This window comes from Colletotrichum gloeosporioides (genome assembly GCF_011800055.1).
Source record: "Colletotrichum gloeosporioides strain Lc1 chromosome Unknown consensus_22, whole genome shotgun sequence".
Classification (NCBI taxonomy): domain Eukaryota; kingdom Fungi; phylum Ascomycota; class Sordariomycetes; order Glomerellales; family Glomerellaceae; genus Colletotrichum; species Colletotrichum gloeosporioides.
This window is the reverse complement of record NW_025544667.1, coordinates 83725-101146: the sequence shown is the minus strand read 5'-3', so window position 1 is coordinate 101146 and position 17422 is coordinate 83725. Positions and strand designations below refer to the sequence as shown.

At 44.4% G+C, this 17422-nt stretch overlaps 5 protein-coding genes across 5 annotated transcripts; 1 reads left to right on the top strand and 4 right to left on the bottom strand.

Moving 5' to 3' along the window:
• Positions 1-3769: 3769 nt before the first annotated feature.
• On the bottom strand, positions 3770-4311 carry GCG54_00006791 (uncharacterized protein; the record flags this gene model as incomplete). The annotated part of the gene is made up of 2 exons (XM_045406789.1): positions 3770-4194; positions 4266-4311. 2 exons carry the CDS (start codon positions 4309-4311, stop codon positions 3770-3772), a joined length of 471 nt encoding a protein of 156 aa, XP_045267335.1.
• A 642-nt stretch (positions 4312-4953) lies between these two features.
• Positions 4954-5394, bottom strand: GCG54_00006790 (uncharacterized protein; the record flags this gene model as incomplete). The annotated part of the gene is made up of 2 exons (XM_045406788.1): positions 4954-5078; positions 5130-5394. The coding sequence occupies 2 exons, from the start codon at positions 5392-5394 to the stop codon at positions 4954-4956; spliced, it is 390 nt and encodes a 129-aa protein (XP_045267334.1).
• Positions 5395-12040: 6646 nt separating this feature from the next.
• On the bottom strand, positions 12041-13052 carry GCG54_00006789 (uncharacterized protein; the record flags this gene model as incomplete). The annotated part of the gene is made up of 3 exons (XM_045406787.1): positions 12041-12487; positions 12549-12968; positions 13020-13052. The coding sequence occupies 3 exons, from the start codon at positions 13050-13052 to the stop codon at positions 12041-12043; spliced, it is 900 nt and encodes a 299-aa protein (XP_045267333.1).
• A 1546-nt stretch (positions 13053-14598) lies between these two features.
• On the top strand, positions 14599-15406 carry GCG54_00006788 (uncharacterized protein; the record flags this gene model as incomplete). The annotated part of the gene is made up of 2 exons (XM_045406786.1): positions 14599-14902; positions 14967-15406. Coding segments are annotated over 2 exons (744 nt in total), but the record flags the coding sequence as incomplete, so codon positions are not given.
• A 167-nt stretch (positions 15407-15573) lies between these two features.
• GCG54_00006787 (Prostaglandin F synthase) lies at positions 15574-16670 on the bottom strand (the record flags this gene model as incomplete). Its single annotated transcript, XM_045406785.1, has 5 exons — positions 15574-15595; positions 15642-15788; positions 15850-16070; positions 16139-16576; positions 16632-16670. The coding sequence occupies 5 exons, from the start codon at positions 16668-16670 to the stop codon at positions 15574-15576; spliced, it is 867 nt and encodes a 288-aa protein (XP_045267331.1).
• Between the last annotated feature and the right edge of the window lie 752 nt (positions 16671-17422).

The following is a 17422-nucleotide window of genomic DNA, read 5'->3' as shown; positions in this document are numbered from 1 at the left end:
TCCTATCCTAGTTACCTAACGCCTAAGTAGGTTAGTTAACTATTATCTATGCATAATAGGTCATAATATACTACTATTATTACTATTATACCTACTTTTATACTTTAAAGCCCTACTTATATATACTTCTTAGTATCTTTTTTAACTTCTAGCTTACTATTATAATATTTATATTAACTTATAATTAATATTTTAATCACTTTATTAGCTATAACTTATTAACTCTTTATAAAATTACTACTTAGATCTATACTTTATTAACTACTAATAATATATTAACTATTAACTTTACTACTTATAGTAGTTTTAAAGCTTGACTTTATACTATATAGAAGGGTTATTACTTTATTAATATTAAATATATTTTAAAAAAAAGTAGTTAAAACTATATTTCTTAGATTAAAAATAAGGGTTTTTTTATTTATAAGATCTTTTAAAGTAGTACTTAAGATATACTACTTCTTTACTTTACTTTTAACTATATTAATAATATATTTAGGTAATACTTATTAAGTTTATTAATATTATAATAAAGCTAGGTATTTTAATATATTTTAGAAAACCTCTACTATATCTAATACTAAAATATACCTTAAGATTATCTATTATATCTTTTAAGATTAATTTTATATTAAGAGTATATCTAGTGATAATTCTAATACTAATAAGTCCCTCCCTAAGTACTAATACTCTATTCTTATTACTATACTTTAGAGTAAGGTCTTATAAATTAAAAAGCTAGCCTTTAGGTTTATTATTAATACTAATAACCCCTTCTTAATATTTAGTAATTAATATATATAGTATATATTTAGCTTTTTTAATTATAACGTTTTTAACTAAATATATTAGTTAAAGTTAAGTTAGAGGGACCTATTTAACTAACTCTATACCTCTAAGAAGGTATAAATTTAAGAGGAGATATAAAAGGTACTTATTAAGGTTTATATATTATTTAATCTATAGACCTTATTTAATTAATATATAATTATTACTATTTTTAGCTACTTTATTAATAAAGTAGGTAAGTAGATATAATACCTCTTAGCTTTTTATTATTAATTTAATATTTACTTTAGTGAGAATATTACTATTACTATTTATATTATTTTTAATAATTAAAGTTTACTTAATAAGGTTAGTATAGCTATCTCTAATAATACTATAAATAATAACTCTTATTTTAAGGCTTTTTTCCCTTCTCTTTTACCTATATATATAGAAATTAATACTAAATAATACTAAATTTAATATTATAGCTATATTTTTAACCTTATTAATTATATTATTATTTATAATGTTAATAATAAGGTATTTAAAGAGGAGTTTAACTTCCTTTTTAGTCTTAATAGAACCTAAGAAGATCTAACTTACTAGAGGTAGAAGGGCCCTATTAATAAGCTTTAGAATATTATTAAGTATATTAGATTATTACTATAATAATCTAAAAGCTTCCTATCTATTAATAATAAAACTAATAATAATAATAAGACTTTTACCTTATAGGAGGAGTTATTATAAGAACTAAACTTAATATTAAATAATACTACTTAATAGAACTTAATATATATAATAGTTAAGTATACCTTATTTAAATATAACTAGATTAATAGTTATATACTTTATACTTAAAGCCTTAAGTATGTTATAGATTATATCCTTAATAAGGATACTTTTACTAATAAGAACTAATAGATCCTTATAGAGTTAAATAATATACTTAAGCTACTTTATAAATAGATTAAGAGATATAAAAGCTAAGGTAAGGGTAATAAGTATAGTTAATTCTAAGAAGTTCTAATAAGTATAGAGTACCTCTTAGATTAACTTAAGGATTAGTATAAGCTTTATAATACCTTTATTAATAAGGAAATTAACCTTATAGCTACTTAACTTATTTAGAGTTAGTTATAATAACTATCTTAACTTATAAGGGTATTATAATACTTTTTAAGAGCTTTAGTAGTAGCTTTATAAGCCTTATTAATTAATAGTATCTTAACTTATATTTAGTTTAATTATATACTTTTATAACGCCCCTAGTGTAATATTTTTAACTTTTATAACTACTTATACTTATTAATTATTAATAACTAGTAAGTATTTAATAAATACTATACTAAACTTATAAAGTCTCCTCTTTATACTACTATAGTAATTTTATATCCTAACTAAGGCTTATAATAGCTTAAAAAACGCTAAAATATACTAAAGACTTATAGATAATTTTATAATACCTAAAAAGGATTTTAAGAATACTAAGAATAATAGTATACTAAGGGATCTAACCTTATTAATTATTAACCTTATCTAGAGCCTTAGTAAGCTACTTTTTTATTACTTACTATTACCTTAAGGGTTAAGGACTCTAAATATTATTAATAGTTAAATAGTAGGACTTATAATACTATTATTAATAAAACTAATAAACTAGAGTAATATTTTAGTCTCTTAATTACTAAGCTTATTAATAACCTTATCTAGTAGTAGATTTTATATTAATAGACCTTTTTAATATTTAATAAATTTACCCTTAATATCTTTACTATCCTAATAATAGTAATAAACTATAAGAGAATATTTAGTTTTATTAAGTTAGTTCTAATATTATAGAGACTATTAATAAAGTCCTTATAGTTTAAGAAGATCTAATACTTCTAGAACTAAATTTAAAGTAGTAGTATTATTATTAGTAGTTACTACTTTAAGTAGAGAAGTTAATAGAGGACTATATAACCTTAGATTATTATATAATATAAGTTTAGACCTTCTAAGAATATTATAAGAGCTTTACTAACTTTCTATTTAGGTAATTTAAATTAAATTAAATTAAATTAGTTAAAATAATTAAAAGTATTACGAAAAGTTATTTAATTAGCTAATCTTAAGCCTCAGTTTTAACTTAATTGATTGGTATGCTGCGCTGCTAATAAGGGTGCCAGGAATAGGGCGAATTTAATAGAGAGCATTTTAGCGACTGAAAGCAACTTCAACGAATCGGAGAATCGCTGTCAAATGGTGCAATGATGGGTTCTAGAAAATGATGGAGCAGTGTAACTGAGCCGCTGGTGGGACGATCTCGAGGCCCTAAATACCTGATTTTCACGGCTCAACGTGTAGGATTATTTCTCTCAGAGGGTCATCAGGGGCACGAAGTGTCAACTCTATTTTAAGCCTGCCATGTCAATCTAAAATGGGTGAAGCAGGGTAATTCAGCCCTGGGCTACATGCTTGGCTCTGCTAATCACGGTTGATCGCAACCCTGTATTTATAAGCCTCCGTGGTAAGCTCTAAAGCGTTGACCGAACTTCCTTCCTGCGGATTGACTGGGGAGGCCCGCTGTGCCTTCGGAGTTTTGAGTTTTGGCATAGTCATGTACGTGGAACCTGCGCATGCTTGGAATTAATTGCGGGCGATCAGGCGACCTTCCAAGCCGTCCCATTCTGGAATTTGGGACGAACTCCTCCGCCCCTACTTCAGATGACAGCCGGCTTATCCGCTGATTACGCCGATGATTTCTGTTCTCTTCGTTCGTGAACAATACGACGCGTCTCAATTGACCTTCAGTGCGTGACTGACACGGTCACCCCGCATCATGCACTAGAGCCTTCATCCCAGTCGTCGACTGGATATTAACGCTGGTAAGAACATGTCCAACATGCACATACTACTCATTAATACGGAGTACATGTAGTAATAGTATATGATCTCGTTGTGTGATGATTGGAATGACCCTCAAAAATGACAAGCGCACTCTTCCAAGCGCAGCTTAGAAGCCCCAATAACCCTTGACCAAAAAGGCTCCATATCCTGCAATGGCACTCAGAAGCCCAACACTGCCCCAATAGCCAATAGGCCTGCCGCTGCCGAGTCCCTGCTGCAGGATACCGAAATCGGCATGCAGTACGCGCATCGCCAGGAAGCTGCCGAGGAACCAACTCAGCACCTTACGGTTTCCGCCATTGACCTCCACCAACGTAGCGAGTATGAAAGCCAACGGAACGTTTTCGGTGAAGTTGGTATGCGCACGAGTGAGTAGGTACAATTTGTCGTTCTTGTAGGCGCGCCAGTCGGCGCTGCCAGTCGATGAGTTGTCCCCGAGGTAGTGCTCCTTTTGCAGACGTTCGCGAACCGTTCGTATGCTGAGCAACGCGTAGTACGCAGTAAAAGGGAGTGCGAAGGTTCCCGTTACCGCTGTTCGGTGAGGAGATCAGGTCAATGACTGGTCTCAGAGCCAATTTTGCATGTCTTGATGTGTCACTTACGGAGCAGCTTCGGGATCGTGGTCAGGCCAATTGGTTGAGAGCTCATGGTTCCGGTAGAAATACGAAGTAATTAATTAATGCTTTGCGCACTTCGTGCGCACACAATGGTTGTTTAAATAGCAACAAGACTTCCGGCAAATAATCTAGAGACCGAGGTGATTTGAGTGCTTGACGCGACTATCTGCGGGAATGACGATCTTCCGCTGGCTAGCGCCAGATTCTATGACGCCTTTGACATCATATGCGCAAGCTATCGCCAGATCCGGATCGGTGGAGCAACGAAGCTGGAATAATCTTTGGGTCATGGCTTTGCGGATTGATCCCCATGTTCCAGGATGCAAAAATCCACAACGGAGGCACTAGGTATGAATATCAGTACCAAGTTCCTTCCTTCAAGAACACGCGAATCTGACGAGTACACCCTGCCCCAGATATCCACACATAATACTCAAGCACGTGAGCTGACTGAGTAGACTGAGTGCTGTTGAATTAATGAGTGAATTACATCTACTCCCACGTCGTCTCCGTGGTGAGTCAAATGCCCTCTAGAGGCATCAAATGAGTGTTCCTTGAGCCATGCCAGGCCATTTAACTCCTAATTATGCCATGCAATCTCAAAAACCAGGTTCAACGCCTTCCACATGCAATTCAAAACGACGCGTTCACAAATTCCTTCCATGGCCGCTGCTCAGGGAGCGTTGCACTCGACATTGAAGCTGACAAAGCTAGCATCACCGTCAGGAACATTCGCGCATTCCTTGATCGAGACAACTTGAGCAACTCCGCCGCAGTTCTCCTCTGTGTACGCATACACTTGGATATGTTAGTTAGAGTATGTAGTGCAAGATACAAGGCTTGACTTACTCGTGCACGTAGTCTGGTTATCGGTTTGAATGTCGTTGAGGAATATTCCCTTTACTACTTGGGCGTTGAACGTCGGTTGACACTGGTTGGTCTGGGATTCGTTGATTGTCCAAACACCTAGGTTTCCTTCATTTGAGCCGTTTTGGCCGCAACCTGTTTCGCTCCAGATACGAAAATCGGCTCGGTGAGGGTCGTCTCGGCGCATGGGACTGGCCTGAGCAGCCAAAGATAGGCTGGCGATAGAGAAGAGGGTGGAGAAACGCATTCTGGTGATGGTTGATATAACGAGTCTTAACGGTTGTATAATCTCGCGTCGGTGGATTTTGTGATTGGACTGTAGTCTTTGTATCTTGCGACGGTGAGAGGTTGAGAGGAGGTGGTGTGATGGAGAGTAGCAAGAAGTAGAGGGTAAGTGGGGAGACGTGTATGCCTTATGTATTCGTCGGCCACAGGGCAGCCTTGGATCAATCATCAACTGCTCAAAATAGAACGTGTTCGAAGGTGCTATCATACGCGTCGCTGGATTAGCTGATGGCGAAGTCTTCACCGACAGCATGCGGTCTCGCCAAAAATACGAACGATCAGCGTGACGAGGATTTAGGTCTCACATAGGTCTTACTCGGATGTGCCCACCCGTAATCCGCAGCAAACATTTCTTTCGGGCATACGATGATGTGCTACAACCAGAAGCCTGCAGACCGCCTCGTCGGGACGTCCGGGAATGGTGGAATTTTCAACATTGCTTTGACGTGCTGCAGAAGAGAACCTTTTCGATTAGCCAGACGGGGCTCGGAGGTGGTTGCAGTAGTTTAGGGGAGGAGGACAGGAAATCTGGGGTCTCAGATATTCTCCTTCCGTCCGTGGAAAACCCCGCAACACGAGACGGATTTCCACGAGTTGATCGACAAGCTAGACTAGCACGGAGACGTCACTGGTCAGTAGCACATGCCACCTCCATCTTGGGGCGTTCTTTGATCGCCGTCGTATTGCGCCCCAAAGCTTGAAAGCGGCACTGGGCAGTACGTACTTGTGCAACGTCACTTCGACTGCTGCATCGGCGCATAGAGCGCAGAACTGTTGTACAATGTTTCCATGCATGAGCTTTGCAGGCTCGGTCTGGCCACCGACTCGTGATCATGCAACTTCGTATCGAGAAGTCTAACCCCAAAGAACAACGAACACCTCCTGGGCCACGGTCATCCCAACAAGCGGCAGTGTGGGTTAAGACACGGAGATAGTATGCCCAACCGGTGTCTTTTGTCCAATAACCGAGCCGAAAATGCGAGGGCACGATCAGACCATTTTGAATCGTGTTTGAGAACAATGTGAAGATCAAGTGGGTTCGTAGAGAAGACACAGACGCCTATTTAGTAGACACTAATTGATTTCTATCCTATTACCTCTAAATAAACTGACCTAAAACAAGGCTTTTGGTCACTTCCATGCGTTCCACTACTTGAAAATATATCGAAGTCGGGGATGGGCAGCCGGACCTCCCCAGGGCCGGAGTCTCGTCAACATCCTATATCTCGTGATCGAATCTTGTAGATAATTATGAAACAAGTTCTCGAAGGTTTCTATGCTGGGTTTGTCAGTTACTGTTGTTTCAACCGTCACGTTTTGGCCCGCTTGTTCTGGCATCTCATCCAGAGTGTCTGCAACATACCCCTGGACATGCTGCAGGAATTCCAGCAGCGCACAGGAATTGCAATTTTTTGGATAGGTGGTGCTTTCCATTTGCTCATTCATTGTTTGCGGAAATTTGTCGAGTGCGCGTTTGTTTTGTGGGAAGGGTATCCCTGGAAAGCGACAGCGGAAGACGCAGTTCTCGAAACAAAGACTTTGCTTGCACATGGGGCACGCCGGATCGCTCTTTGCTTGTTCATTTCCCGGAACAAAGTCATTGACATCGAATCCTTCCCAGCATAGGGCGTAAAGGCAGCCTCTGCAGAATACGTGGCCGCATGGGACAACGATTGCCGTGCTTTCTTTTGAAGGTTGGGGTCGACGTCTTCTCAACTCGCGGGCGCTTGTCACGCCATGAGTCGCCGCAAAACCATCAGGCCGGTGATCATTCTCTGGAAATCCATCTCCAACGATATTCATTTCTTGCCTGCAGATGACGCATGTGAGTTTTAAACCTTGAAAGAGATTGGGATCAAGAATTAGTTGTCTTCTGACCGGTGGGAAATATGAGCATCGCTCATCGATAGAGTTCGAAAGATACGTTTGGGAAGCCATTTGTAGAGATTGAATGGTTCAGAGATCGAATCAAATAATGAGAATAATTGGTGCGTGTCGTTTCTGTGTTTGATGTTGTCGTGATTTCCAATTGCCAGCTATGGATGTCAACTTTATAAGTGAGTAGCTTTCAGTTCCTATTAGGTATGCGCATCACAGGTCTCGCCAGAGATTTTAAGGCATTAATCTTGTTCAGGCACTCTTCTACCATAAGCTGTCAGATGCTCACAGTCTAGAGACAATGATAGATGTGCCTGTCCAAACATCATGCGATTCATTGTTCTATAATCAACCTCGAACAACGAGTCTTGGTCGTTTAGCACGATTGAGATATACCCTCTGACAATACAACAGTTATGAATGTTTATTAAACATTATGTAGACTGAAGCTATTTCCGCGGTGGGGGCGCACGAATGGTTTGTTCGTCTCGTTACTAATTAACTGGTTCGAGACATGTGTTCCTCCAGCGGACTGTGAGGGACTAAAGGCCAGCTAGAATACTTTCATCAGGGGACTGTTCCCAGGTCATAGGTGCTATAATTGCAGTCAGAGGGTGTGACTGAGCATCGTGAACAGATTCGATCACGACAAAGATCTCCAGAGGATGCAAAGAACCAGCGTCCCAGAGCTCCCTTTTGATGGTAGCAAACATTTGTTCTCGTATCTGCCGAAACATGATTTCGTCATGACCGGCAACCTCAGACGTGTATAGCAGCCCCGGGTAAGCAAGCTGCAATTTGAACCCGATTCTCTCTGAATTGGGTATGCGCAACTCGTTTCTTAGTTGCTGCAGAGAACACTGACTGAACCGAAGCCGCGGTTTCCAAGTCTGAACATTCAAAGTTGGATAGCGCGAAGCAATGATCTTCAAAGTGACATTGACTCGTGGCCAAAATTGGTCAACCCCAGACGCAGGTGCCTGAGGTAGAGCAGAGTGGCATGCTTGGCTTGGCCAAAGAACAGGAGCAGGATTTTCCACTGATGCTTGCCCCACAGGGGCAATCAAATCTGCATAATGGCCATGGATTGCCCTAGGGCTCTTATGGAGCACTTCCTGCTTGACGATTTCGGTGCTGACAATGTGCGGCTCGTCATCATCGGAAGCCGTGAGATCAACAACTAATGTCGAGCGAGGTGCCTCGGTCATGGCACCAGCAGCGTTGTCAGAACGTCTTGTTCGAGTATTGCTCTGTGATCTTAGGCTTATTCGGTCGGGGTTCTCGTGGCGGTTTGTCGGCGTCGCCCCCAATATAACATTGTGTCTCTCGTGAGCATCAATGCTGCTTCTCAGCTTTTGGCGTTTCGGAGACCGATTCGATTCAGCAAAGATGGTGTTCTGACATACATTCCCTATAAAGGGCCTGATGAATACTTTGCTGCTACATGTACAGTTCGGTTAATCTAATTAACGTATACGTCAGTCTCCAAAGGCGGATATCGTACCGAAGGATTTTGAATGAGATTCGAATTGATCCCGCCCTCTAGTGCGCATGATCCTTCAGTCGCAGTATGCGAAACCCTAATCTGCATCAGAACATGGAAACTTGGCGAACATCTGAGCTGTGTGCTTGGTTCATCTCTAGGAGTGTCACTTACAATGGTGTTGGGGCAAGTGAGACTTGATTTGCCATGAAAAGTTCGCTTGCCATCCGGACGCTGTTCCCGTTACTGCAAACCTCGTCGTTGCTGCTTTCGACATTTGATGTAGGTTCCGCTTGGCTGTTACTAGTCTCAAGCTTCCTCTTTTGTCTATTCTCGTTTGTCTTGTAATGCCATGTCATTTTGACCATCCATTGCTTCACATTGGGCTTGATGATCCTGACAATATTAGCAGTGAACTTGGAAGTGAAACCAAAAATTGTGTTCCTACCGTTCCTTATGTTCATGATTGGAGTAACGCAGTCCGTTGAAGTTCGGGGAATTCTCGTTGTTCGGCCAGAAGTTGGGCCCATTGCCTGCTACGTCAAGCAAGCTTTCGACCATTTCATTGAGAACTGACTGGTTAGGTTTATTCCAGCCTAGCTCAGTGGCAGCTCTTCCATCTTGGGTCTTGAATGTGCTATGGAATAACTTTATGGATGAACGGAGACGCTTGCAGCTATCGGTAGTCTTGGTGCCGTAGTTCAGACGCTCTCGGAGTACGGCGATTGATGGGATGTTGGAGAGCGACGATGGCTCAACAGGGTCTCGCGCCATAGCTGACTAGAAGTAGGCGAGGGACAAAGCACGGGCAAAAAATGACCTCGCGATTTGGCAAAGTTTTATGTGCAATAGGTACCTTAGCGGTAGGCTGCAACACGAAAACTTCTCCTGGTCCAATTTCAATTCCTTCTGTATAAATCTCAGACTCCATCTTTCATAAGATTAGCGGTGAGCTTATCACTCACGAGTCCGAGATAGGGCACTTTTATCATGTGTCTACCCGCCTTGGCAGGCTCCAAACGGGCTGCGTTTGCACGATTCCCGCAAACGAAACTTTAAAAGGAGGTACGTTAGTCTTGGGGCCAGGTTTTAGCGCCTATGTATCCTGCAAAAAGATCACCTTGGATAAGGCCAACCTTTTTTAACAGCCTGCTATGGAATGAGCACCACGAGTTGCTGATCCAATTGGTTACAACTGAGTAAATAGTGGGAAATATCTCAGACTGACCGTAACACCAAATCAGTCCGCATGGGAGGCAAGATACGGAAACACAATGTTGATACACGTGGGTACTCAGAAGTTTTCACTGGTGCTGTACAAGCATGATATTTCGCAAACCTAAGATTGCTTGTCGCGACAAAATATCTTTAAGTAGTCACCGAGATTTCATAACTAGCAAGACCCAATGTTGTATCCACACACCGTTCAGAATTGGCTTCCTCCGGGAAAACGATAATTCTAGCCTCATAGATGGCTCCTCAAGGCAAGCTTTCGCGCTGGATCTGTCTCAACAAATCAGACAAGCGGTGAAGCTTATATATACGTGGCCAGTTCGAAGGCGTTCCAGTCGCATAGGGAGCTGCGCGAAGCTGTGGGATCCAATCAACTGGGTTAGTAGAATCCAATGGCGATACATTGCCCCAAGCTCACCTTCCTATGTTTATAAGATACTCAATAGCAAATTCGCCTAATTCCCTTTGTCTGCAAAGCAAGGCTTGCTCAGAAACTACTGCATCTCTGGGCCGGTTGGCCTGCCGTTCCATCTGCTCGACGATTCTCCTTCGACCGGTTGCTGTCGACGGATCTGCTTCTGCCCAACTGCTCATCCATCTTTGAGACCCTTCAAAGTCAAGATTCATGCCGTTTGCGTGTGACAAGAAGTCAATCGTCGCGTTACGCCATGCGAAGAACCTGCACTCATCGCATTGATTCGGTAGGTGATCCCCTTCATGTTTGGTAAGTGGAAAACCTGCAAGTTCTTGATAGCTGCAAGGTGCAGTAAGAGCATGAATTCCATGCTGGCGTGTAGGGAAAGCGCATTTGAACCCACAAATACTGCACTTCATGGGATCATTTGGCCCAAGCCCTTGCTTGAGTCTAACCATCATCAGGCACCGATGGCCATAGATATGGCCACAGGGTAGAACAACAGCATCATGTCCATTGTCTTGGGGCTGTGAATATCTGCCGGTCTTGTTCATTGTGCCAGTGAAGGAAAGGGACTCATAACAGATGAAGCAGCGTACGTCGAGCTCTTTCCAATAGGCAACATTGCTCAAAGTCTTTCGCATATTTGGCCAGTATGACTCTTTGTGCAAATCATCCGTGTGTGCGGTATCTACCATGCCACTCGAAGGTGTTCCCAAAGTCTGAGATGTAACTGTATTAGATCTGGTAGAGGCAGATCGTGATGAATTCTGACCGCAGTCTATCTTGGACATTCGTTTCCCAAATCCACATAGAACATTGGTAGTGGCGAGAATGCGATAGATCAAGTTGTCTGGTATGCCTGTCAGGTTTGTGCCATCCATATTTCCAAGCTCGTAGCCATCAATTTCTGTGATGCCTGTAGTATGAACGAGATGCCTGGCGAGAAGTCTCGCCGGTAGGGACATGCTGTTTCGGTATGATCTGGAATCTTGACAAAAGCGTTGATGTGAAGAAGGTCTTGAGGCTTGATTGATGAGAGTTTCACTGTGTTGCAAGTCTAGATATTCTTTAAATACCTAGTTAGTCCAGTGCTTCCAACGCAGTAACTTGTCGGCGTGTTTATTGGCCGTTTCACCGTCGACCGCTTCGTGTATCAACGACAAAGGCATCACCAGCTAGGCTGAATCAGAACAGCATAAATAGGATCATAACATCTGCTGCATTTCTGTAGAGTGAAATAGAGGCTTATTCAACAAAGTGTTTCATTGTTCTCTAGGACTAGGCAGCGGGTCAGAGTAGTTAGACCCATGCGTCGTTTATGCATCCTACAGCGCAGCCATCACAAATGCGCGGAAGCCTTTATAAATCCATAGCCATCGTTTTGTTTCAAACCAGAAATCTGTCACGGTGCGATGCATTGTAGTATAGTCAGCCAACGTCAAGGGCCACTTGTACGGTACCGTCATATCACCATGAGCCCCACGGCCTTTCTTTGGCGTAGGGCTCCGCTTCACTTTCCCTCAGATTTACAAGTAAGACATGGAAACCGGCACTGACATAAAGATCGTATTTCACTCATGGGACATGAGCCAGTGTCTAGTTGATTGCGGCGAGAGCCTTCTTCGTCTCGGTCTTCAAGTCCAATTCTTGTAATCCCAGAAGTGTAACGGCGGCGTTCTCCTTTACTGCATGTCCTTGGCCATCTCCAAACACGTATTGTTGAAGTAGTTGGATGAAAGCACTGTAGTCTCCCTTCGCCAGTTTCTCATCGGCGATCTTCTCCAGGTCGGAGGTCTTGACGTTGCTGACCGTAAAAGTGGAGCCAGTTTCCTCTTCGACAACCTTCAGGAGCTCGCGTTGAGTAGTCGTGAAAGAAGCGACGGTAATGTACTTGTTGGCGGTCGCTTGGGGGTTCTTGAGCACGCCGGCAACTGACTGTCCAATAAACGCAAGGGAAGAGGCAGAGAATGGCTCGTTTCCAGAGTCGAAGATGGTGACGGCCTTGTTCTTGACATCGAGACCCAGCAAGCCCTTGTCGAAGCCCTGTTACACGTCAGGAATGCATTCCTTAACTGAAAAGCGACCTCATTGTGATGTGACCTACCCAATCAAAGAACGGGCCGACGGCGATGCCCGTCCAGCTAAACCAATCATGCTTCTTAGATAGCTCGATCAGGTAATTGGTGTTGTCAACCTTGGACTTCAAAATCGCACCGATCTTGGTCCCTTGGGCCTCACGAGTGTGAATTCCGAACTCAGACGGGATGAATCGCTTGACTTGCGCAGCAACAGCGGCATCAATCAGGACTTTCTGCGCGCCAACCGCTGCCGTTGCAGCCGTAGAGACCACGGCGTCTTGTCCCTTCAGGGCTTCCGTAACAGATTCAACCGAAGACAGATCGACTTTCTTAACAGCAACTCCAGAGGGAAATGTTGCGTTGGATTCTTTCCTGCTGATGGCAGTGACTTCAAAACCGCCTTCGAGAAGCCCAGCAAGCACCTTTAGGCCAAGGTTTCCGGAGGCCTACAGGGATCAGAACGTTTGATTATGAAGTGAGCTCAAGGCGTAACTTACCCCGATGATAGCGACTTTCTTGATGGCAGACATGGTGATATTTAGATGAGGAAATGTTTGAGTATACGTGAGAGAAACTCAATTTTTATGTGTTAATTCCGCTCTTGTTGGTTCATTGAAAGTCTTAGAGGGATGCAGCTCCTTATATGCCTTCAAGCCGCATTGACGACGGCCTCGCCCCGCCTTCGTCACATCATCGCGCAATAATTGGAGATCTCGCATGATTAGCCAGCACTACAGCACGCGATACCCACTGCCGATTGCCATCACTACATTATCAATCCGTAACCTTCCGCGAGTAGCTGCGTTCACGGCGAACGGAATCTGCTGCCAGGCCGAAGTTGAAGTTTCCAAGCCCCCACCATTCCGCCGGGACCTAATTGCCTCCGCTTGCCGATTTACTTCCGACTTTACTCATCGATCAACAATGTGTTATTAGTAACTGCTAAAGCTGAAAAGGCCACGGTTGTCCATAGGGACGTAGAAGCATGGTCTGGTAAGGTTTATACTTTTCGTACTGCATGAGACCTCGGTTTCTAACTCGGCATACAGTTGACTTCAATCAGACTGTCGTTATTACATGGCCTTTTCGCTGCGTTAGCATGCTGCACCTCAGATTTTGGCCGTAGAAGGCGAGTTAAGATTTCTTACAGGATGCAAGGCAGCAAGCATAATGAGAGCCAGATCTGTCATCGAACCAATTCGCGCAGCAGCCCGGTATGAGGCTTTGAGCTGGTGACCTTTGTGTATCTTCCGAAGCAACAGAGCAGTCAGAGGGTTGGGGGTTTTACGTCAGTATCTACCAATGCTGAGATATGGTTCTTAAGTTAGAATGTCATTGAAGCTTAAGCTGAATGCAAAAATACATCCCCGGCACTCCATTACACCAAAGACAACTGCAGAGATGTCCAAGGCTACTAGGGAGTTTCGTTCGTCTTTGCTCAGCCGACGATGATACACCCCACGTTCATCGGATCAATGCGATAATTAGCAAACTCAAACAGCCAGGCTTTTGACATATTACGCTTGCGAACGTTACAATATGTTTAATTAACATCTTAGAAGCTTTGTCGTTGCGGGGCAAGGAAGGGACATGGTCTCGCTAGCCCAGGCAACTTCAATTAGAGAAACCTCAGCCACTAAAACTGCGGTGATCTTCTATCATGCAACTCTACAGACAGTACAACCTGAAACAGATCTGATTTGCGTTATCCTGCACCAGTTCAAAACTCAACAATAACAATCAGTGTCGATGCTCCTCCGCATGGCCCATGCGCTGCCATCATTATGAGCCATCGTGACTCACTAGCCTCCACCAATCAGAGCGATCATTCACTTCGCGAAAACCACGTCTTCAGCTAAACGGAAAACTTTTGGCATTTCCAACTCCTCACAAGCCCCTACCCACGCCTTTTTTCTGAGGTTTTCGAATACGGTAGCCCGATCTGGCCGTTACCGGCTCCCTTTCATCAATTTCAATCAATACCTCTTAGCCAGCCTCTCCATCAACAGGGAGAGGCACCCAATCCTGAGTTCATGGAGACGCAAATGTCCACCGTCGTACGCTTCGAGCCTAGATACCGCCTGGAACCCGTCCGGCCACAGCAGCCCAAGGAACCTGAACCCCCTTGGCCAAGGCACATGGTGGCCGACTGTCGACAACCTGGAACCAAGATTTGGATGGTCGCAGGACTCTTCAAATTCCACGGGTGACGCCCCGCCGTACACCGACAACCTTCGTCTTGATCCTCGCCTCGATTCGGAGGACTTGCAATTAGAGTCGGCTGATAATGCAGCAAATAGTGGGATCGGCGATGCTAAAGAGGATAGCCTTTTGGGGTTGCTGAATGCGATCAACTGTTCTGCAGCACAGCAAACCCAGAGTGAGTAATCCATCAGGCTAAAGATCTCTTCTATCCAAACCGCATGCTGACAAGTGAACTACAGGTTCATCTATCCGCGTCGAAGACTCACGGTACATCGAGTGCCCTGAGCCACATGACTATCAACACGACCCCCTCGAAAGATTAGACAGAGGAAGTGATCATCCACTGGTCCATGATCACCACTTATCAGTTCTTCCGGAACTGCGCGGTCCGGCGCCAAAAGTCACGGATTGGACACCCTTTTCTGGGTCGGTATCGAAGCGAAAGGCCAATTCTGCAGACGACAACCAAGGAGATACAGCCAGTAATGAAGACATGGCCGCGACCAAAAGACAACGGAACACCATGGCAGCTCGAAAATACCGTCAAAAGGGCAGAGACCGCATCGCCGAGCTGGAGGCTGCTTTGAAGAACGTCGAGGAGGAGCGGAATCAGTTGAGGCTCAAGCTTGTGAGGAAGGAAGCCGAAGTAGATGCTTTAAGAGAGATGCTAGATAGGTGACGGTCCACATGGCGTCAGCTGCACAGCATACTCATTGGCTCACTGCCGTAAGCCGAGTTTGGCGTCGCATCAAAGGCTACATGGGGTCATTTCTCATTTTATTCAGCTTTAGCTAAATGAATCTTCATCTAACATGCGTACTATCTTGATAGCGGTCGTTGAATCTCTCAAGGGGCCTCAGTAGGATCCCTACTAATGTTAGTCTTGTTTCTCACGAAAGGCCCGAACAACTCACCAGTCAGTCACAAGTCTTTCATCAAGACCATCCATCACGGCCAGATCTTCCTTGGAAATCTCAAAGTTTCCAACATCGGCGTTCTCGATGAGCCGCTCTTGGCGGACACTCTTCGGAAGAGTGATCATCTCATGCTGAAGAGACCAGCTGCAGAAAAACTCATCAGCATGCAACACATGCAAAAAGTGATTCATGGGGCGTTACTTACCGCACAAACAGCTGAGCCGGGCTGCAGCCGTACTTCTGAGCCAGCTCCAGGATCTTGGGGTGCTTCATGCGCATTCCACGGGCCAGGGGCGCGTACGCCTCGATGGCGATGTTGTGCTTGGCGCAAGTTTGCCTGATCTTGGTCTGGGTGTTGAAGGGGTGAACCTCGATCTGGTTGATGACCGGGGCAATGCGGGGCTTGGAGGCCATGAGCTCCTCAATCTGCGGTACTGTCAGTCTGATGTTCCTGGAGATCTTGTTTCTCATGTGAAAATGAGCGCAAGACTCACGTGGGCAGAACCGTAGTTGCTGACACCCCCCATCTTCACTTCGCCCTCGGTGATTGCATCCTCCAGAGCCTTCCAGCTGGTCAGGCGTGCCTCCTTGCCACCGTACGGGCTGTGCAGGAGGAACAGGTCGACATAGCCAAGACCGGAAACCTTAACGGACTCGGTAATAGATTGGCGAACCTCATCATAAGAAGTGCTGCAGCTAGCGAGCTTGGTCGTATAGAAGACGTCCTCACGCTTCAGACCTTGGGCGTTCTCGCTACCGGCCAGGTAGTCGATAATCGCCTTGCCAGACTCGCGCTCGTTGCGGTACATCTGCGCACAGTCGAATCCGCGGTAGCCGGCGTTCAGAGCCCAGGGGATGGTCTTGGTGGCTTCCCTCCCGGACATGCAGTACAGACCCAGCTGGATCTGAGGGATTGTCTTGCCATTGGCCAGCTATTCGCGGTCAATAATCGTCATCACATGTAATGAGGGGTTGAAGGCGACTCACCGTTAGCCTGGTGGCCAGGTTGTACTTCGACGTCGCCATTTTGACAATAGTGGTTGACTGAAAATCGTGAACTCCTGTCCTGAGCGAATTTTGGGGGAAATTTAGGAGAGCTCGGAGTTGAAGAAGCACGCGGAAAAGAAGTCGCCCGACATTGCGGGCTGACCCGCCGTGACATCACGCTGGAATGAGGGGCGGCGGTGGGGCCTCGTCCGCCCCCGGTTTCGGTCTCCGAAGAATCATGCCATGAAATCTCCGATGGAGCCCGGCGGAACACTCTACTCGGACGACATCGCCGACAAACGCGGATTTCATACGTGTTCATTGTTCAGTGACTTACAATGCGAGCTACTTACAAACCGGTTTTCCCCCACCGTCCGCTCTTAACATCTTGTCACTACTCCGCTGGCCTCATTCTGAACACCGGACCTGCCCAACCATCTTCGATAACGGTCGGTTCGATAAGCTGTGATAGCTTGCTGGGGGGGCTTGAATGAGATCCAGCCAATGGCATGGCTCTGCTATAGCTGGAGGCCCCATGCAGGCCAGTTTCAGGCGGCACAGGCAATTGAACCAGTCTTAACAGGTTACTTCTCAGCTCCATCGGTTTAAACGGTAGAACGGTAAATCTGCTGGCGTCTGTGTTCCTTACTACAGCATCCCTTTGATATGTGTTACTTGAGCGGCCTTCTAGTGATACTCCACCGTGAGGGAAACTAGTTTGCAGGTTATTGACGTATTGTTTACACTGCCAACGGGGTTTGGCCATTCTTTCCAGGTTGTGGCGCGCAGGT